Genomic DNA, 24,155 nt, shown 5'->3' on the forward strand with positions numbered 1-24,155 from the left:
CCGTTCATCCTATTTTGACTCCTCATAATTCAAGAGTCTATCCTAAATTGAGGTAAATTATGTGGCCTTCCAATAACCGTTTCGATTCCTAACATCACTAAAGAGACATTAACTGTCGAAATCCGGATATGGTGTACGAAAAATCTTTGCACCTTTGTTTGCGGTATACTATCTTCGCCGCAAGTTTATTGTTTTATGTTTGGTATTAAATTTATAGTTTAGATCCATTTATTTCACCTTGTGATCCGTTTATTTGGCAATCGCCAATGGCAGTCAGCAGGATTTAAGAACATTTGTTGTTCGACCTGTTAGTCAAATGCGTTTTGTTAAAATATACTTTTTCACTTTTTTGTTCTTTTGAAAAATGTTGTTTGTGCTGTATTTAGACCCCTCTAACAAGAAATTTGTTTTACATGCACACGTATAAAAATTGCGGTTTTTATCCAACGCAATCATAGGTTTGAACGTTGTTTTCAATTTTGACTTGTATATATATATATATATATATATATATATCTCTGAATTTTGCCCTAATCAATTATCGAGTATAAGACATTGTGTTTTATTAATTTTATTTCTGTTTGTGTTTGTGGTTAACTCATGTACGTATGTGTGTTTGTGTGGTTACGAAGTTTGTACAAACAACATCGTTAGTGTTGCTCGAAACTACATTTTACCATGTTTACAGATATTGTTTTATCATGTTTATGAAATAGTCAAATATTTAGTATGTATAGTCGTATTCAATTTTTTTTTAAATATGACAACACAGAAAGAAAGAACATATGTTTTATCATATCACTCAGTTAAAATAAAACAGTCATTACAAGGTATATTTAAATGTAAATATCACATGTATCAATTCAATGTGAACTATAAATAGAAACAAAAGTAGATATTGGGAAAACCCGTTACCAGGGTGAAAAAAGTAAATAAAGCCAAAGTTCTCAACCAAAATGACAGGTAATACTTATTCAATAACGCATTTTCGTCTCGTATTGTTTTACAAGTTTCTTAGCATGTTCAGATTAAACATATTTTCCAATTGAACAAATGGTGCTGTCTCATAAGCTTATCAAAAAGAAGCATAATTGAATGATAGATGTTGGCATGTTTCCCAAGAAATAAGATATGCATCAATTTTATAATTATATCACGGACGACACAAGGTGAACAACATGATGAAATTTCTAATATCATGAACTCAAGACATATCTATTCATTTTAATAGGAACTTTCACCTGTATTTAGTTGGTTTTTTTTTTGCTTTGCTTTGTTTCTTTTATTTTCTTTTATTAAGGTTGTTTTTAGTTGTTTTTTGTTTACTTTTATGTTATAAAATAACACAGTAGACCTGTCCGACATAGTTCAATTAAATACTCGCCTAATTGTCGGAGAGAGGGTGGGTGTAATATATTTTATTTTATATTTTATCAACAATTTTTTTGTCCAATTATTTTTTAACCCCCCAAAAAGCCATGCCCCATTTATTTTATAACGCTACCCTTAAAAAAACCTTTTTAAGATGTTTTCTTATGGGGAAAAATATATTTTTGAAAGAGTTCCATATGGCACCCCCACCCAAAAGTATATTTTCCCCGATTAGAAAACATTCTGAAAAGTTTTATTTTAAAAGGAGCTTATAAAAAATGGGGCATGGTCTATTTGGGGGATTATAAAAATAATAGGAAAAAAAAATGTTAAAAAAATATAGAAAAAACAAATATAATAAATTAGTTGCTTTTCATATAGACCATTTTCTGCTGACAACCTTTTTTTCTTTTGGCACCCCATTTCTTTTTGACATCCTCATATTTTCACATTTTACTACTTATACATCTTAAGCATCAATTATATTACAGTACATCTCATTACATTTATAACACTTTTATTATATTTAAATTCTCCCTCGCCCTGCTCGTCCGAATTTAAAGTATTTCATCTCTAAATTCAATAGGCTATAAACAAGACATATACAGAAATAGGATTAGTTGCTCGCAGTAACATATTATTATTTTTTACAATATTTTATTTCACTTTATTGTACAGATTTCTTCGATTCAAACAACATGTAAATACATGTCATAAACATAGCAGCAACTGTATATATACAAATGTGACCAACTTCAATTCGACGTAACTGCGAGCACCTTCGATACTTATACATTTAAATGCCAAACTTTATATAGTACCATTAAACCCCAACCGTAGAAACCGCCAAAACTTTCCTCGTGCCTTATGCACCTGACATCAAACTTTATAAATAGTACGCACTGTTGCAGAACCAGTATCAGAACTAGTTATACTAGTTGCCATCTATATATAATTACTACAAATAGAGGTTTGTCATTAAAAACGTATCAACCGTATCATATACGTTGACGTATATGCATCTGCATATATACCAACAAATATTATGTGATTCCGAGCTTAAGATTATTATATGTTGTGATTCAATTTTTATTTTTATCTAATATGATCCCATTTTAAAAACAATCAAACACAAACTTTCAATATTTGCGATTATGATGTTTTATGGTCTATCAACGACTTCTGCATGCTCTTGAAAAGGAGCGAATGTGGGACAGTAACACGAATTACGTTCAAAATCCTTTAAAAAAACCACGTAAAAATATTACTTTTAAGTAATAGATACATAAATTGTCTTCATATGTATTTATAAATACACATTTCAAAAAAACATACTGAGCATCACTCTATTTGTCAAACAACAATTTGGTTCTACGAGCACACAATTTATCACATAAACAAACGATTTTACCGTATTCACTCCTATCATGCCTGTAAACTTTACTAACTATTCGGACTTATTTAAAATTCGGATTACATGTTCCAAACAAACTCGATATTTCCTAATTCTTTTCAAGTGAATTTCACGTGAAAAAATATCATGCACGCGAGTTTCACGTGAAACTAATTTGAAATCAGTAACTTTACGTATAAGCTTATTTTACCCGAAAGGGATATAATTAAGTAATGAAATCAATACATGGATATTTTTTGGGAAAACACAAATTTTTGTACAACGAAACAGGGGAAAAAAAACCCAAGTAAGCTTGATATTTGCCTCGTTTCTAAAGCCCGTACAGATGAAATGTATACATTCCGCATCGTGAATATTCTGCACATCTAAACAAAATCTTATAGATCTTCTTTGGAAGTTGACGAGTTATAACAAGACTAGATTTCATAGGGTTTGACTGCACGATTTCACACTGCCCTAAAAGACGCCTATCTCTGATTTATAGTTAGAAAACCTGTGAAATGAGTATTTTTCACAATCCAGTAGTTACATTTAAATTTATTGGAATACTATTGAATTGAAATGTACTCACTATTTATTTCATTTCCTTAGTTTATTTGGAATTGATATTGATTTAACATGGGCAATTCTTCAAGTCCATGTTCCAGTAAGGATCAAACATACATGAATTAAAGAAAACAGAAAGTTATTAATAAACCGAAAAATGAGATAAGTGAGGAGGTGTCATCAGATTCATATTTCAATGTGGACAATTTAATATAAAGACAGGTTTTGAGAGTGACAATGAATGTGATCCTAGTAAAAGTTTATTTTCACTGTCTGAGTAAGCATCGCCTTTTGCTTGTGGTCAACAAAAAACTAACAACGTAGTTGAAAAATCAGAGAGTTTAAGATCTTACTTTGGTGTAAGTAAAAGTTTATTTTTAGTTTTTGAAGAATCAGATGCAGATATGCCTGATATAAACAACAATGATGTAGATATGTGCCTGACATTGTTGGTGACCTTAACAATAATAATATTCAAAATATTATAGATGGTGGTGAAAATGTTAATACTAGATCTAGAAAAAAGCGCGGTTAATATAAAACTTTGAATTTATTTGGATTAGGAAAAATTCTAACAGATGATGACAGCATTATAGAATTTTGTCAAAACTCAGGTTTATTGCCTAAAACTGTGAAATGCAATCAATGTGGAGATACTCAAAGTAAAATATACAATATTAATCGTAGTGGAAGGAAAAAACAACAGTTTAGATTCCAGTGTAATAGAAGAAAGTGTAAACGGACAAATAAAATCCAATATTCCTTTCGAAAAAATGCATGGTTTGAAAATGCTAGTGTTTCTTTACGTAAAAGCTTATTTCTCATATACTGTTTTGTACTTCTATTTCTTCAGCATCTGGTCATTTTTATAAATTTCCTGTTTACAAAACTTTTAATTTTTCGAAAAACTTAGGATTTTCTTATCCCAGGCATAGATTACCTTAGCCGTATTTGGCACAATTTTTTTTGGAATTTTGGGTCCTAAATGCTCTTTAACTTTGAACTTGTTTCGGCTTAATAACTATTTGATCTGAGCGTCACTGATGAAGCTTATGTAGACGAAACGCGCGTCTGGCGCATTAAATTATAATCCTGGTACCTTTGATAACTATAATCAAACAACGAAAGACAAAGTAATTTGAAAAAAATAAAATTAGAAAGTTCAAAAGAAACTGAAAATGACTATTACAATTAGTGTCGTGAAATTTGTTGTTATGCCGTTGAAAATATCAAGCAACAGAAAATTGGAAGACCCGGTTTAATCGTAGAAATAGACGAGGCTAAATTTGGCAAAAGAAAGTACAATAGAGGGAGAGTTCTGGACGGAAATTGGGTTCTGGGTAGGAAATGTATAGAAACCAATAATAACACCCCCTATTTCTGATTGACACCCCTATTTTCCTTAAATGTTGGTTAATACCTTTTAAAACAAATATATTACTATTGTACATTAAATATGTATCAATTAAATATATTTTTACAACATTTTGGGTGGGATTGTCATATGGAACTCTTACCATAAGACAGTTACGGCGTTTCATAACATGGTATTGATCCAGTAATTAGTGTTAATGATTTAGTTTTATTTTTTTTTGTTAAGATTACGGAGAATTACTTACTACATATTTCATAAAAGCTTTTAATTTGTTAATGAATTAATGAATTTCGTTTCCAGAAAATAGAAATTGTAACAAACGCATAATTTTGAATAAAACGGAAACGCACAGGGATTTTAAATTGACACTAGCTGTCAAATTCATGTTCACCTATTTGACTCAAATTCTCATATTTTATTTATAACAATTTAAAGCATTTTTTCAAACTATCAAAGGTCTAAAATAAACAATTTACATGACATAGTCTCAATAATATGTAGCTTCGTTTCGTGTGTATTTTAGTCTAGACGCCATCTAATTAACTATCGAGTTGACCTCCTATGACCATATAAGCGATGTAAACATAAATATAGATTTAAATAGATTAAGCAACTCGTGCAACTAGATTTTTAAATAAAGATAAATAAAACTGGATTTTTATAGGTCTGTTTAATTTTATATTATAGATTAAACAAATATGTTAATCATCGTTTTAACCTGTATAACAATGTTTTTTTATGGATCGAATCAGTCAGTCAAATGATTTACCTTTGTTTCACTTTCAATGTTGACATTCTTTTCCTTTAAATAACCGTATACGGAAAATGCATGCGTTATTCTATCGTTATCCAAGGGGTGATATTGAAGTTCACATGAAACGGATTTAATGAGGCCGAATTATTCACTTGCAAGTGAATAATTCATTATCAATGTTTCTTAGCTTAATTTGACAAAATTGAACCATTCTACCTGCTAAAAGAGAATTATTATTTCACTATTTCACTTTCATTAATGATTGAACTAAAGAAATTATATTTTTTATTTATCTCGTAGCTAGTGTCACTTTTAAGACACGTCTCGCATGCACGTCTGCGATTTAAAAACTATCATCAGTTACGTAGCAAGCAATTTAAATTAAACCAATAATGAATAAATTGATGAAGTTTATAAATAAGTCACACCACTTAAACGCTACGAGTTTTGGTCATGAATGACTGGCAATTTTAAAAATGTTACTTTTCAAGGGTCATTTCACTAATGTTATTGTAATATTTTTCAGTTTGAAAAACAAAACATTCTACAGAAATGGGGAAAACGGTTCGTATGTCAAAGGGGTCCTCTAAAAGTCCTTATGCAGCGAGGAAAAGGTTACGGTCCTCAGCACAGGTAAACAAGCCAGCATCTGTTAGCGTTAGTCATCAGTCCGACGAGATCATTTACCAAAGAGTACAACAGAGAGACGTATTGACACATATGAGAAGCAGATCTAGGTATGTCGTTGGACAGCATACTTCCACGCAAGTTACAGCTCAGATGACTCCAGAAATTAGGAATGAAGTTAAACAGACTATCAATACACTTATTAACTATCCAGCTACATCTACATCTCTTGATTCAGTCAATGAAAGGCAACACTTGAATACAGGTATTACACAAAGTTCTAATGTTTTGCCAATAAAATATACAGTTGCTTTGAACAATACATGAGGTTACAGTTTACAGTTTCTACAGAGATTCACATTCACATTATCATCGCTTATGTACATAGGTTCTAATAATATTGCACATTCTTGGAAAGCTAAAAAAAAAAAATCCTTTGGTTTCTCTAGAAACATAAACATATTAAGCGGCATACATTTACAAACGTACAAACGTAATTATATATGCTTAACAAAAGTGTGTGACCTTTGCTGATGTCTAATCGAATGTATAGATCTCTATCAACCTAATTTTAAGTAATTAGTCGTTTCGTCGGACTAACATTTAAATGTTTACTTACCCGTGTTTAGATGTCTTTTAGTAGCATTACCAACATAGGGTGGTGCATTTATTTATTTTATCATTATATTGATAAAATAAAAATTTGGTTCTGAAATGCTAAGAAAGACACGACTTATCTAACGGTACTGTATTATAGATTATTACATGGCATTTTCCATATCGGCCTTAGTATCATCAGCCCTAGACTCCCATATCGTACCAAGGGCTAAAGCAAAATTTCCCGATATTTCTAGAGGGATGACAGTAGGACCGATATGGTAAATGTCATGTAACATTTTTTTATTTGATCTATTCACTACATATTCAGATAATGAAATTGGATCGAAAAATCGTCACTTCAATAATAAAAAGGATTTTTATTCCTTTGAACGCTGCGCTGTTCAAACAGTTCTATAAACATCAGGGTTACTTCATAATCAAGTAATACTCAAAGATTGTACATGACTCTCCAAACCGGAAGAGGGCCGATATGGCTTTTGCACGCGAGGGCCAATGTGGACTTTGCATGCAAGGGCCAATATGACTCTCCTGTTAGCCAGATAAAACAACGAAATAGCGATTTAAACTTTTGTGAATCTACTGCTTTGTCTTTTTTTTTATAGAATCAGCTGCACCAAAAACATCAACATATCATTATCTATGTCAGAATATTGTTGGTACAGAGGAGCATGTTAAATCAATCAGAATGATGAACACTGTTAGAGACAATTTACAAAGTGACAAGAAACATACAATAATTACCAGTGGGAGTTTTGGAGAGGGACTTGAGATGCTAGGTAGTGATTTAGATGTTATGGTTGTTATTAAATTTATTGACGTTCGTGAAGACATACATATTGCTCTGAATGCTGATAACATACACTTTACTTTGGAAACGGAAGATACACACCCAGGTTTCACTAAGTTACGATTACTGCATAGTAATGACCAGGATATCCTTGAAGACTGCGAAGAGATAGGTAATGATTTCTTCTATTCAAACCTGTTATTTAAAGAACGATTCTCGAAAGAGGGTTTGTTGACTTATCACGGACCATCTCTTACCGATGGATTTATTGACTTAGTATACTGCTTACATAGTAAATTATGGATAACACCAGCAAAACAATGGATTACACGATCAAACAACAATTCATGGCCGAGTTGGGATGTTAAACAGACTATTGTTAAACACGGGGTTCTATTCGTACCAGTTGGTGTGAAAGGGTCAACAGAAGAAGAATTAGAATGGCGCGATTCATTTTCCGTTGGCGAAAAACTACTTATATACTCATTTACACATACACAATTACTATGTTATTCACTAATGAAAATTCTAAAAGACGTTATAGCTTTAGACGTAGATTGCAAAGAATTGCTTTGTTCATATTTCATGAAAACAGTTTTGTTTTGGATATGTGAAGAACTACCTTTATCAATATGGAGACCCGAAAACTTGATATCTTGTTTTATGGCGTGTTTCAGTAGGCTTATTTATTATGTTGAATACTCAGTTTGTCCGCATTATTTCATTCCTGAGAATAATTTATTTGAGAATAAGATACACGGACATGCGCATAAAACACTTTTAAATAGGTTGCACATTCTTTACAGCTCTGGTTGGCAATGTATCTTAAAGTCAGAACAAATGCCGAATTTCAATGCATTAGCATTTGATATTATCAATGAGTCAAGTTGCTTACATGTCAAACGGGTGGAAAAGTTATTAATATCGGTTATGTTTGGGGCTGACACCTTGCAGAAGACCTTTTGTTTTCTTTTAGAAAAAGTTATATACAAGGTATTGTCCAGTAAGAGTTCAAGAATAAAAATCCTATATACATACTATTTGTCAAAATTTTGTTGCAAATGTGACCAATTACTTCCATTTAAGGATAATTCCGGTAATAAATCTCTTTATGAACAGGACAATACCTGTATAAGTACTTTATTACTGAACACAAATCATGATACTGTATCTGGATGGCTGTTGTTAGCTTCGTTTTTCTACAGAAGAAAACAATACAATACAGCTCTTAATATCGTACAGTATTCTTTGTTGAAATGTTCACAAGAAAAACTTCAACAATTCCTGAATTTGTCCGATATTCATTATGACCTATTTGATTTACATTTCTTTAGAGGTATGGATCTTGTTCAATTGTGGAAGTGTTTGCTTTTAGATTTTGTGTATTTTTCTAAAACCTCTACGTTAATACCAGAGGAGTTAATACAAATTGGAGAAGAATGTATAATACCACCAGTTGTTTATGCTCATTTTCTGCAATTTCTATGTCATTTTCATCTCAAAAATTGCAGTCAATACCGAGATTCCTTTCGGAATATACAGTTGGCTATATACATGGTAAAGAAAAACTATGTTTCAGTTCCTTGTATGGTTGAAGGTGAATGTTATAATATCGTAGGTATATGTTTTCTACTTTCTGGAGACAAAGAATCAGCGAGACAAGCCTATATACAATCAAAAGAATTATATCCAGATGTAAAGGGAAACAGAGCATTCCGAATGTTGTCAATAATTAGGTTGATGTGATTATTGTTATGAATATTATTGTGGGCCTTCGCCTATTTATCTTATGTTTTTCTGTATACCAGTGTTTTTTATTAACTGAACAGTTGTTTGTCCATATTGATTTATGCTTGTTACTCACCTTCGCTCACATTGGTCTATGTGTACATTAAACAAAGGACGCACATTTTGGCAGGAATATGATTCATGACAAGATTCTGTTTAGGTGATGGTGACGTGTTTGTAGATCTTACTTTACTGAACATTCTTGCTGTTAAAATGTACCTGTATCTATCAAGAACTTGGCCCAGTAGTTTCAGAGGAAAATATTTTTGTATAAACTAATTTACGAAAATTTACGAAAAAGAAACTTTGAAAGGCAATAACTCCGGAAGGGGTCAATTTACAATTTTGATCATGTCGACTTATTTGTAGAGCTTACTTTTTTTCTTTCTTTTGACAGTTTATCTCTATTTAGAATTCTAATCAAGATAATCTCACAAAAAATTGCAAAATTTCATTAAATGTACCAATTCGGGGGCAGTAACCAAACAAGGGTTTGTTTGATGCGTCTGAAAATATCAGGGCAGATAGATCTTGACCTGATGAACAATTTTACTCCACTCATATTTGCTCTAAATGCTTTAGTTCCAGAGAAAACTGCATTTTACCCAATGTTCTAATTTTATTCATGGCGGCCTTATTGGTTTTATTTGGTCCAGTAGTTTCAGAGGAGAAGATTTTTTAAAAGTTAACGGACGACGACAACGGTAGACGGACGCTAAGTGATGAGAAAAGCTCACTTGGTTCTTTAAAATGACAGGGTTTTGTTTTTGATCAGAACACAAGTGTTGTGGACTTGTATATTAAACGATCAGCTTTGAACATTACATAACAAAACCCTGTCATTTTTAATAGATTATGTGTTAAAAATTGTTACAACAACCATATAGTCACATATAAATCTTGTGCTTTCTCAATTCCTGGGTCACAACATACTTATTATTTCGAACAATTGCAAGTTTTCTTCAATGGACCCTGTTGTGTATGTAACAGTCTTGTATATTGTCGTCTGCTCATCATGCAAAATTTATGGATTAGTTGTAGAAACTTGTAAAATATTATAGATATAGTCGGGTGTTTTTTTGTTGAAATTTTTCATATAATTGGTGTGCTGTCTCCTTGCCGTCTAATCTGTAACCAACCATCTCATAATGTCATGAATATCGATAGTGAATGCTTACAACAAACATTTTGCATGATAATGCAAGAAAACATATCACTCCTTTTCATAGTTCATAATGTTTTTTTTTTCATTTTAATAATTGGGTACAACTGATAGACCTTTTATAGTCGAACTAATTTATGCATAATAGGGCGTTTGAGAACTTGTAAAGACACACATTTACTGTTGAAAACTAAATGTTTTGTTATAGTGACGCTAGGTTGTTATATGAATAACGTACATCCTGTATCTCCTTAAATTATTATTGACTGTCAAGCAAATAAATCAAGATCAAGAATAACTAACAGCATGTTATTAAAAATACACAATTCCCTGCGTTTACTTTGTTTTTTTTCTGATTAAATTTCTGCCCTTGCATGGTGTGTGTTTTGATTGATGTAAGTCTTTGATGTATGCAGTATTTCTTCTGATTATTAGGTCTTTCCACTTTTCTGAGGAAAGACCTATCGTATTTATTCTGATTATTAGGTCTTTCCACTTTTCTGAGGAAAGACCTATTGTATTTGTTCTGATTATTATGTCTTTCCACTTTTCTGTTGAAAGACCTATTGTATTTGTTCTGATTATTATTTTTTTTATCTTCTTCCGCCACTTTTATTTCTTGCTTATAAATTCTGTTTCGCAAGATGTCGCTTAGGTGTTTTGTATATGATATCAAACAGTTTATGTGCCTTTGAAATTGACCCTGCTAAACCGAATACTTTTCTTTGTAGGAGTTATCTCCCCGAACACTGTTTTCCGTGTGAGTGTATCTCCTCCGTAACCGTAAAAGAAAGCGACAAATTTACTTTACCAAATTGCTCGTTATATCCTCAGGATGGTTTGTCCAATTTTGAACGAAGCAATACGAAAACTCCATATGAGAGTTATTTCCCCTTATGTATTTGACATAATGAATATATAAATGTATAGTATGAATGGTAAGTGATAGAGATCTCTGGTAATTGATTTGAGGTCCTTGGTTCATTTAAACGAAATTGAGGCCATGGTCAAAGGTCAAGGTATTATTCTAAATTTTGACTTTTCCTTGTGATTTGATCTCCTCTGTCACTTTTAAAGATATATATACAACAACTAGTGTAAAATGATTGCCTAATTGTGATTAAGATATGATACATTTGGTCTGAAATATTCCAATGACGTCTTATAGGGGTTATTGTCCCTGAAATGATTCAATTTAAGATTAATTGAATATTACTCCAACTTGGTGCATGATAAAGCCATAGGGTCTTTTGCAACATGTTGGTTGACTTATGACCTTGAAAAATACCAACCGGAAGTGACCTTGAGGAAACCAGAAGTAGCCATTTTTGCACTTATTTCATTCAAAAGTACCTAGAAACTTTATATTTTTTAAATACACATATATAAACCTATCATTTGAGACCGTAAGTGACCTGCAATAAACCGGAAGTACCTAATGCCTCCCTTTTTACAGGCAAAAGTATATAGAAACCATATATTTTTGGAATCAGTGTGAATTTAACTATCATTAGACCAGAAGTGACATTTTTTTAACCAGAAGTTGACAATTATCGCCCTTATTTCAGGCAAAAATATATATATAGAAACCATAAATTGATTGAATCAGTATGTAGAAACCTATGCTAGGACGCTAATAGTTACTTTGAATCAATCGGAAGAAGTTGTTCATCAATAATTTAGAAAAGTGATGTGGAGTGGAAAGACCTGCAATTGCACTCTGAACAATTGGTTTTTATTTTTTTTTTCTTCCGCCAAATTTCATTCTTGCGATTAATTATTGTTTCGCAATATGTCACTTAGATTTTTCTTATATTGTATCATGTTGTTTTCTTCAGTTTCTCTCTCTACACCATATCCACGGGTAACACGTCTACACCTTCTTGTGTTCATAACAATACTAGCTTCTTCTTACAGACCTGAAAAAAAGGTTTGAGTTAAAACTTTCAAATATACTTTTCTCTTTTGAATTTAGAGACAGTTTATTGTAAATATAAAATGTTCTTCTGACTTCTGACGTCACCTATTGTTACTTATATATGTATTGTTAATATTGTATAATTTACCATATATGTATAAATTGTATTTGAATATACTGATGAACTTTATTGTTTCTAGTTAATAAAGAATTTAGATTTGAAATGACTTGTTTACCAATTATAATGAAACCGGCTCTAATCCAGCCATTTTTCCAACCTCGGGAACACCATGAAATGTTCACATAATCAAACTTTTTTTTAATTAATAAGTCGAAAAAGAAGAGTTGTTCCAACCCCTGGAACACCCCTGGATCCACTAATGTGAAGCAATGCATTAGTACTGCATTAAGAGAGGGAAAGGCGTATGAACGTGACCCTTTAATTGTAAAATAAATCATTTTGAATCTAAAATTGTTCAAACATTTCCCCCAAGAATCTCAATATTAAGACTTTTATTGAGCTTTTGTTGAGCCGAGTAATATTACCATCAGCAATGAGCAATCTGTCTACATCATCTTCAGCTTGATCTAGCAAGTACCTATTGTATTCAATTACAGACTTCACTGATCTTAACTCACTCACTGTTAAATAAATTTGACAATTTTTTTAAATTCTTATTTTATTGGTATGAAAATTCATTAAATTTCATAACATATAAAAAAACTAGCAATGTACAGCTGTAAATAAAATAAGGATATGTGAAATGATTGCCAATGAGACAACTATCTACTAATGACTAAATGACGTGGATGTCAGCAAATACAAGTCACCTTGCACGGCCTTCAACAAGGAGAAAATCTAATAATGTATAGCCATCAAGACATGACAAAAACATACCCCCACCCCCCCCCCCCCCCCAAAAAAAAAAATAAACCCCAAAAATGCAGCATGATATATGTACAGAAAAATAATCCAAAAGAAAATCGAATATGATAGAAAGTGTTCAACGGCATCCACTCAAATACACGATGAAGCAGGGTTTATCCGATGAGTTACGCCTTTTTTCAACTGATTTTTATAGTTCGTTCTTATGTTGTACTGTTACACCACCGTCTCAGGTTACGGAGAGGGTTGGGATCCCGCTAACAATAATTACATGTTTAACCCCGCCACTTTCTGTATGTATTTGCCTGTCCAAAGTCAGGAGGCTGTAATTCAGGGGTTGTCCTTAGTTGATATGTTACATATTTGTTTTTCGTTCATCTTTTGTACACAAATTAGGCCGTTAGTTTTCTCGTTTGAATTGCTTTACATTTGACATTTCGGGGCCTTTTATAGCTGACTATGCGGTATGGACATTGCTCATTGTTGAAGGTCGTACGGTGACCTATAGTTGTTAATTTCTGTGTCATTTGGTCTCTTGTTGAGAGTTGTCTCATTGGCAATCATACCACATCTTCTTTTTAATATTTAACATGTTTGAAGGTGCCAAATACATTGTTTTGTAGAGTACAGCACATCATACAAACACTGCTTTTTTCATTAGATTTCAGGATGAATCACATATTATTTTTTCCTTTAAAGGTACCCATTAGATCAATCAATCAATCAATCAATCAGTTATTGCTTGCTTTCCTCATACATTCATTATCCTTCAGTTTGTTAATCTTTAAATAATACAAATGACTCTCAATATGGTTTTATTTAAATCTTAAATTCTTAATTCTTACCAATAAACATTTTAAGTCTTTACAATTCAGCGTGGATTTTTGCCTCATCAACATGACCCAACATCGTGGTCAATGGAGTTCCATAATAAGGGGCTGCCTGATTATTCCAATCATTCTTGAAACAAGAACATTGGGAAGACAGCCCCTTAATTTCTGCCATCTTTTGATCCACGTCTTGATCAAGTGTTCCGCAGGATCTTGCAAGCCTTCGTAACGGCATCTCAAGTGTAGAGTTTTTACTTCTAGCATCTAAATATATGAATATTACTTTAAAAACATGCATGTCCCCAGTTGTTCGTTTGTATTTCCTCTGTTTTTAAAAAATTCAGAAATAACTTTATCATTCTGAATACATGTCACTTTCATAAGGCCAACTAAATTTAATTAGTATTATTTTCATCCACATTTTTGAAAAAAATGGGGTGGGTGGGAGGATTTTATTTAAAAATTTTTATTTCATTTGAAACCCTCTTGTGACGTGTTCTTCATACATGCACGTGTAATAATAAGCTTATATCGTGTATATACATGTATAAGGAATCGTACATAGTTTTTAAAATTCTTAAATAAATATCTCTGATTGGCAACCACTGTGCTACATGGAATTGCCGCTTTAGAAACCTATTTATAGTTAACAGCAAAAACGTGAAAAAATGTTCTCTTCAGTTGGACTACCTACACCAAATTTATTTTGCTTTCCAAGCGATGGTTTGTAGTCCCCATCAAATGAAGCAAATGCATTGGTATGCAACACAAGTATTATGAGTACAGAATAAAATGAAAACTTAAACAGTGTTGAAAATAATAGGGTTTGTGCTTATGCAAGATGCAAATATAATTACAATGTAAAAAATTAACCTAATGAAATAGAAGTTATTTAATGACTCTATTGAGGGTGTTGGGACAGAGGGTGTTTGCTGTTTGTCAACAAAAAACGACAGCCATGGGTAAATATAAGGGCTTGCTATAATGAAATGTGCATGTTTGTCGACATTTTGAACTCAATATATACGGTCGTAAATCTAACAAGTTAATTCGTGCTTGTGTCAATTTCTTTAATCCAGTCATGTTTTTTTTGTACCAATGTGTTCCACGATTCTCGCGCTTTGGATATTTCATGCTCTTCTCATGTAATCAATCTCTATTCACGGTAGATGATGTTGTCATCATAGAGCAGCAGAATATGTTGACTTAATCATTTTGGTTAGATTACTCGAAGAAATACGAAAACCGAAATTTGAAACAGGAAGTTTTGAATGAAACTAAATTATCGACGGTTACCGGTACGGAAACGAACAAAATCATTTCTTTATTATTTAATTTATATTTTTTATAACATTTTCTCTATTCTTTACTATTGTTACTCTTTGTTCATGTTGTTCAGCACTCTTTGTCAATCATTCTCTATTCAGAGTACAGCTTAATCCAGGTCAGTAAAACATGTTGCAATGGTAATTAAAATAGTCGTTGTTTCCCGTTACTCTAGATACATAAGTATTTCAACAATTAATAAGATAAAACATTTCATCTTACTTTACTACTAGTCCTGAACATGCATGAAATAGTTGCCACTTGACGTTAAGCAACCAACAATCAATCAATCTTACTTTACCTAATTTAGTCAGAGTATACATGAATAAGTATACTAAAATGTTATTTCTTAAATGATGTAAATGCTGAATGTAAATATAGCTAACCTTTTATTAGTCTTCTATTTAATTGACGACGTTTGTGGACAAGATAACATATCATAAAGCATATAAAAACCTAAGCGACATCTACAGGATCAATATAACCCTTAAAAGTAAAATAATAAATTTAAATATATAGATTAATTCAACACTGAAGGTAAATAGGGGAGGTCTGCATACATTTGCGTTCTGATTTATTTCTATACTTTGTGTGTGGTTTTTTTTTTCATCGTTAGCTTTCTGTCTGTTTTGTCATAGTCACGACAGGGTAAACACGCTTGTACTGAGTTAAAAGTATACATGCCTCTTGTTTGAAAGTGTTTATAAAAAGGAATGTTTATATATGTTTATGAAATGTCTGTCTCTTGAAATGATGTAGGCACTTTTGCTTAGTGTTGAATGCCTCACTGTGACTTTGAGATAAAGAACAGCAATAAACTACTGTTTCTTTGCTTTTGGTTTTGACAATTGCTTTAAGTTATTTTATTCGTTTTCTTCCATATTATAAGTTATCTGAAGTTAACACATTTCTTCGTAATTTCCACCAGACGTTAAGAAGCATCATAATTACCTCAATATATCCAACGACATCATTACCAGTACTTAGCAATCCATCGATTTCCAGGAATTTCGAACTGAAAAAAAAGAAAAGAAAACAAAATTAAAAAAAAAAATGATAATAATAAAACCGTCCTTTTTTATAGGGGAACAACCATTTAACTTCAAGGGGGATCGGAATCCAGATTTTACCCATACCTTAAAGTGTTAAATATGTATACGATCACCGTGAACACTACATATGCGACACTGTCACTAACAAGAGTACACATGTTTTAATAAAAGTAGATCCATCTATCTGAGAAGTCTGAATCTCTGACAACCAATTGAGGGGGGAACCAGTCATTTTAAAAGGAGGGGGTCCTAACCCAAAATAAGTGTGTGTGTGTGGGCGGGGGGGGGGGGGGGCGGGGGGGGGGGGGGGGTGTTCCAACAATATATGTATATGTACCCATTCAATTGCATTTATTATAAGAAAGGGGGGTTCCAACCCCCGGAACCCCCCTTCTGGATCCGCCACTGTCTTTACTTAAACATGGTTGTCCGACAAATCATCTGTTCAAATATAAAAGGAGCTTATTCTTATGAAAAGAATATTCAACTTTTTTTTTGGCAACCATTATACTTTTGTTTTAAAGTTTCAGAGATATAAGCCCAAAACTGCATTTTAACTCTTTGTTCTATTTTTAGCCATGTCGGTCATGTTGGTTGGCAGGCAGGGTCATAAGACACATCGTTTAACCTATATACCCTAATGGTGTTTGTGGCCAAGTTTGGTTAAATTGTTTCAAAGTTTCAGAGGAAAAGATTTTTTTAAAAGAATACAAAAAACGAAAAATTGTTAAAAACTTTTTTTTTACAGGCAATAACCCCTTAAAGCGTCAATTAACAAATTTTGGTCATCCGATTTATTTGTAGATCGTACTTTTCTTATCATTATTGCTGATTACAATTTATCTCTATCTATAATAATATTCAAGATAATAACCAAAAACTGCATTTTTTTTTTAAAATGACCAATACAGGGACAGCAACCCAACAACGAGTTGTCTGATTGGTCAGAAAATATCAGGGCAGGTAAATCTTATTCTGATAAACATTTAAACCATTGTCAAAATTGCTCTAAATGCTTTAGTTTCAGAGATATAAGCCAAAAACTGGATTTTACCCCTATGTTCTAATTTTAGTCATGTCGGCCATGTTGGTTGGCAGGCGGGGCCATTGGACACATTTTTTTTAAAACTATATACCCTAATGATGATTAAGGCCAAGTATGTTTAAATTTGTCTATGTAGTATTAGAGGAGAAGATTTTTGTAATAAATTACAAAAATTTACGAAAAAGTGTTAAAAAATGGCGATAAAAGGCAATAACTCCTTAAGTCGTTAAATTGACAATTTTGGTCGTGTTTGACCTATTTGTAGATCTTACTTTGCTGAACCATAACGATATTCAAGATACTTACTTAAAACTGCAAAATTTCCTAAAAAATATACTAATCCAAGGGCAGCAACCCAATAACGGGTTGTCTGATTCGTCTGAAAATTTCAGGACAGACAGATCAAAATATGATGAACATATTTACCTCATGTCAGATTTACTTTAAATGCTTTAATTCAGAGATATAAGCCAAAACTGCATTTTATCCCTATGTCCTATTTTTAGTCATGGTGGCCCTGTTGCTTGGTGGGGGGTCGTTGGATACAATTTTTTAACTAGATACCTCAATGATGATTGTGGCCAAGTGTGGTTAAGTTTGGCCAAGTAGTTTCAGAGGAGAAGATTTTTGTAAAAGTTAACGGACAACGACGACAGACGACGGACGCCAAATGATGAGAAAAGCTTACTTGGCCTTTTTGGCCAGGTGAGCTAAAAAATCAAGGTTGATATGAGTGTATAGACTTTTGTAATTCTCAAACCTCATGGAAAACCTATTCGTGGGAGGATGTCTGTTTGACTGTATATTATACAGAAATATGCAGTCACGTACGTTCAGAATGCAAACACTTACTGAACCCATAGCCAAGCATTCAGACCGTACTCGCACCGCCACCTTCGTTAGCTGTCCCTTTCGACCCTCTTTGCCCACGGAATCTACTGAATTGATTAACTGTTAAATATATTATCGTACAAAATATGGCCGTGAGAAACAATTGCAATTAACTCCTAGTAGTATGTAGTGATTTTGTGTTTTATTTGCCAGACGCGAGATGTTGGGTTCTTCCGAGTAAATAGTACGTATTCTAAGTACTTTGATATCATTATGTAAGGAGGAGATAACTGAATGTATTATAAGGAAGTAATTTACCTGTGTTATTATGATCTATTATGGCAACGGCTGAAATTGAATGTGATATTTTCACTTGTCCGATATGTTTAGAGAAACTTAAATCTCCTAAAAGTTTACCATGTTCACACAGTTTTTGTGAAGTATGTATCGGTGAGTTTATTTTATCAACAGAACGTCGAACAGGCCATAAACTTTCAAATTACCCTTGTCCTGTTTGTGAATCAGTTGTTACGCCTACCAATCTAGGGGATGAAACATCACAATGGGCATCGTCATTACCACAAAATGCTACATTATCAGCACAAATGGACTAATCAGAATCTTCGAAACAAGAGTGTCATCTGTGCAAAAGACAAAACATTCTAAACGTAGCAACGCGATGGTGTCGGGATTGCAGTGAGGCGTTTTGTGACGACTTTTTGCGTCTACACAACCTGATGAAGATTTCAGCAGATCATAAGGTTGTAAAAATTGAAGATATAAGTAAGTGTGCTAGCAGAGGCGAGCCTGATTTTAGTTCAATTTCTGATAAATGTTCAGTTCATACTTCTAAAATCTTGGAAGCTTTCTGTTTTGATCACCAAGAACTTTGCTGTGTGCTTTGCTTGACATTATAGCACAAGAAATGTGAAAATATTCAGGCTATTGAAGAAATGACAGATCTTAACACGGATGGAAGGAATCCTTCCAATCTAAATTGAAAGAAGTTAAATGTCAAGATAAAAAAATAGTTGAAGAAAAGAAAAACAAACACGAAACGCTTGAAAGTTATTTCAAAGATATCGAGTTAGCTGCAAAAACCTCTGCCGCTTCAATAAAAGAGAGAATCGATGTTCTCCTGTCCTCATTCTTAGAAGAGCTCAGTATAACAGGCGATGAACATAAAGGTGTTTCCAAAGGGAAGTTGAAAACTGCCGAAAATTTACTGAGCAGCATTGTTTCATTGATGAACATAACAAAATCTGTACAAGATTATGGCTCGTTGAATCAAATGTTTATTCATTTAAACAAATCGAAATCTGAATTAAAATCTAAAATCGTGGAAACAAACAAAATTTTAGATGCAGAATCAGTTGAGGAATCTATATTGTTTCTTAATGGAAGGTTACATCAAATAGAAAGTGAAGACAGGTTCTGGGACATCGAAGTGTATTGTAACGTGCCAATTAAAGCTAATTGTAATGTACCGGTTGATATGAATGAATTCATAGATGTTAATCCTCTGGATACCGACACATTAAAAAACATAAAATTGAGACACAAAAACACAATGTCTTTCGCGTTTAATGTTAATGCTATTTGCATGATGGACACAATCCTTTTGGTGGGTGGCACAAACATTGATAATTGTTTGAACGGGACGTTAAATGCAGTCGATTGTGTAACTGGTGCATGTGTAGCCAACACCACGCCTGAAAGCTGGATCAGAAGTTTGGCATGCGATATTAAAAGCCTTGATATATTGGTATTAAATGTTTTGTCAATATCTACTTTCAAGTTGCAAGAAGGTATTTTTTATTCACACGACGAAAAAGAAACTAACAATCCGAGCAGTGGCGGGCTCTGTACATGTGATGAAATCGTGTATTGTATCACAGATAATCAACTGCAAAAAATGAACATTGAAAAAACAGAATTACAAGAATGTTTCGACATAAGTACAAAATATGGTAAGACAAATGGACTTGCAGCCGATATCAAAAACAGACGTTTACTGTATACATCCGATACTAGCGAGGTAGTGGCAACTACTATAGATGGCACCGAAATATTTCGCTACAAGGACGCGCATATGAAATCCATAGTCTCCGTTGCTGTTAATATTCAAGGATGTATAATAGCATGTGATCAAAGTAGTAAATTGCATGTGATATCAGAAGATGGAAAGCAAAGAAAAACACTGTCCGATAAGTTTGACAAAATCGACGAGTCTAAAGATATTTGTTTTGATAAGTCCGGCACAACTTTGTTTGTTTGTGGTGACCAGTTTGTAGAAGAATATGAAGTTTTGTACTAACTAAAACATATTCGTCGTTATGTGAATAGATTTAACATAGCTTTAAAGAAATTGAATAAACGTGGAAATTCCGAGAGTTATGGGAAAACGTTATCAATTATAAACTCAACTTTTTTCTAATCTATAGAAGACGCTGCACAATAAGCGTTGTCTCATACCTATTGATGAAAGTTTTTTTAAATGTTAATATTTTATCACATACTTGTAAATGTAATCAGGGTTAACAGAATCTTATTTTTGCTTTAGTATCGCAAGTTTCATGATTTGTTTGGTTTCTTTGTGGCTTTAGAGGTAATTTTTTCGCAACATTACTTTGATCATTAAAAAAAGATAACAGAAGTTACAAAAGAATATTGTACAATACAACAGACTACATTTACCGACTCACAAGAATGGACCCGCAGACAAAGACACCCAACAACACCACGTGGTTCTGATAGTCTGACTTGGTATAGGTTTATACTGTCGTAGGTCTATACCAGTTTAACGTTCGCATGAACCTGAACTATGCCAATATAAATATAAGAAGATGTGGTCTGATTACCAATGAGATAACTATCCACTAGAGTCTGAAGAACGTGGATATAAGCAATTATAGATCACAATACGTCTTGAAACAACGATAAGCTCCAAAACTGTATATAATCAGCTAGAAAATGCTCCGACATGACAAACTATTCAAACGAGAAAACCAACGGCCTGATTTATTAAAAAAACAATCAAGTAACGATAAACAAATATAAAGACAGCAACCACAGACTTCCATTGAATCACAGGCCCTTGACTTGGGATATGCACATAAAGAATGTGGCGGGGTTACACATACTTGTACAGCCCTCAACCCGCCATCTTACCTGGGGTAGTGATGTTAAACAAGAAGAAACTGTAGAAATCAATAAATTGGTATGAAGCATGAAAGCATGAAGCATGAAAAGAACTAACATAAAAACAACAGACACAGCGATCTAATGTTAAGTCCTTTTAAATGAGGTCGCAAGGTTGCCAGCCAAACACCACAAGCTCAAAAGTCGGATGTGATTTTGTTGAAGCCAAAATTTACAAGTGACACTTTAAATAACGAGAAGTTCTAATGAAGAGGACTTTATAAGATTTATTCAACTTGTGCCTAGTGTAAAATACAAAATACCAAAAGTTTATACAGCCGTAGGGAAATCCGATAATTTTGTAATTCTTGATACATTACCAGGAAGGCACGTTTCTAAATTGAGCAACCTTTCGTTTTTTGAAGGAGCATACACATTTTCCATATAAAATTAACTGTAATTAAGGAATGCATCTCCACCATGCCGAGCTCTGATTTCTACTCCGAGTTTGGCATTTCTTTTTGTCCTGATGGTATCACTGTTAAATAAGTGATAATTTCTGTCCACAGATAGATCATTTGCACTACTCATCCTCATTTTTTAAATTCCGAGCCGACCAGTATATGCGCCTACCTTTTTTGCAGCATGCTTGACGGATAATAAAAAATCAGCATTAATCTTTTCAATCGATATAAACGCCATCTTGAAAATATTAATCAACACATATCGGTTCTGATTTGTTGCCTCGTGATGTGGCCATAGTTCTATTGGATAGAATGAGATAAATAATTCGGAACATGTCTCTGTCAGGAGAATATATTAATAACTGAAGATTATTGCATGTGGGTATACAAGACCCGGTTAAAATTTATTGCTTTATGATGACGTAATTCATCTTACTGCAAAGCACTCCAGACCTAGGTTGAACTTGTAAAGTTTTGGTTTGATCAATCTAGGGAGCGAAATCTACGATCTCCTTCATTGGAGGCGGTCGAGCATCATGTCAAAATATCACCATTTCGGGTTGGTTGAAAATATGTAAAGTATAAACACATATATGTAACTGTCTTTGTGCTTGACAAACATGAAAGGTTATTGGAGAAATATATAAATTCTATTTGTACAAAAGTAATGAATAACTCAGGTGTAAAACTGTGACTCAGTGCTCTTTACTGTCTTTGATACAGTGCATTTGTGTGCAACATCTGTTTTTTATCCGCTGTTACTATTTAGTTGTTACTTTTATTTTGTAAGATTTTTCTTTTTGTCCGGGAGTTTTGAAATAAAAACAAGACAAAACCCTCAAACCATAAAACAAAAAAAACTGACATATTATTTTAGTCTTCTATATATACATTATGTAAAGTACTAAATCGCTTTAAGTATAAAAAAGTGAATGAATTATACATCCGACATAAACAAACAATCCTTCAAATGACAAACTCATGCTCAATATTCACCCTCTTCCACAAGTGATATTATATTCAAAAACAAAGAGAAACGTGGGTGTCGGCTAAGTGATATGGAAAGTCAAATGTTTGTTTATGACTGATATTTTGAAACAGATGTGTATTTGTTACGATTTATTCGAGCTTTAGGACTACGATAGTTTTTCGTATAATCCTGAATAATCGCAATAAACGATTTCATGATATCCCGAAAAAGAACCTTTTTTTCTCACATGACCATTACAATTGCTGATCTATCTATGCGCCATTACGATTTTTTTAAATAATATATTTGAAATGCATTTAGTTTACTGAAATTAATTTGTATTTTGCATAAACTGAATATGATATTTTAGAGTAAAACGAAAGACCAAAACAAAAGAAAAATAAGTACACCATAATAAAGACAGTAATGGCTGTGAAAGATAATGTGTTATCTAATGTTTCGATATAAACATTTCAGGAAGACTAGACATGACATAACTTAACCTTAAAAAGCTATATTTCTAACGAAGTGATAGGATAGCTCGCCACAGAGAAGTGAACCTTTCACGGTATTACAGACACTATCTGTAAATGAATATTTAAACTTTAAATTTTACTTTAATGCACACTTGTAATGAATGTTTTAGTTTTCATGGTCGAGTTAAGATAAGAAATACGGCCCGGCTGTCTGTTAACTTCTAACTGATTACAGTTGTTATCATATCAAAATCAAAGTTACACCAGTAGTTCCTTTGAGTTCTTTAAAAAAAATCGTTTAATTTAGTTGATGTTATCGATGTATTACTAGTATTGGAATATTGAATTTCAGAAGTTCTTTTATATAATTAAAAAGATGCTAATTAGGTCAAAATAGAAAGATAGGAGAACAAGGTTCACATAAGGTAATGGAAGTAGTAATAATCCATGATAACAGCAAATAGCCATGCGTTCTATACCTAATTTTAGACCACATGATTTAAGTATGCATGGAAATCTTCTTGGTCGATGGACATGATTTGCTGAAGACAACCGAATGACTGCTGTAGTCACACCCTGTACCTTCCTCTGCAAAGGTTTTCAATCTTAAGTTCATATGTATTATGCAGACATAATTATCAGCTTTATATAAATTGACTAAAAATTATGACAAAAATTGTTAGAGTTTGTATCACAATTAGACAACATATAAATTCATCTAAAAATAATAAAATATTTATAATTAATACTATATAGAATTCAAATGCATGA

At 32.7% G+C, this 24,155-nt stretch overlaps 1 protein-coding gene across 1 annotated transcript; it reads left to right on the plus strand.

Annotated features, from left to right (window-relative positions):
* Positions 1 to 921: 921 nt before the first annotated feature.
* On the plus strand, positions 922 to 12,460 carry LOC127715146 (uncharacterized). The gene is made up of 3 exons (XM_052221169.1): positions 922 to 963; positions 5,987 to 6,352; positions 7,311 to 12,460. Exons 2-3 carry the CDS (start codon positions 6,013 to 6,015, stop codon positions 9,239 to 9,241), a joined length of 2,271 nt encoding a protein of 756 aa, XP_052077129.1. The 5' UTR covers positions 922 to 963; positions 5,987 to 6,012; the 3' UTR covers positions 9,242 to 12,460.
* The last annotated feature ends 11,695 nt before the right edge of the window (positions 12,461 to 24,155 follow it).

The sequence above is a fragment of the Mytilus californianus genome, unplaced genomic scaffold, assembly GCF_021869535.1.
Source record: "Mytilus californianus isolate M0D057914Y unplaced genomic scaffold, xbMytCali1.0.p SCAF_9, whole genome shotgun sequence".
NCBI lineage: Eukaryota > Metazoa > Mollusca > Bivalvia > Mytilida > Mytilidae > Mytilus > Mytilus californianus.

Coding starts and splice junctions, on each gene's coding strand:
- LOC127715146 (XM_052221169.1), top strand. CDS start 6,013: ATGGGGAAAACGGTTCGTATGTCAAAGGGGTCCTCTAAAAGTCCTTAT. Junction 6,353..7,310: donor AAGGCAACACTTGAATACAG/GTATTACACAAA, acceptor TTTTTTTTATAG/AATCAGCTGCACCAAAAACA.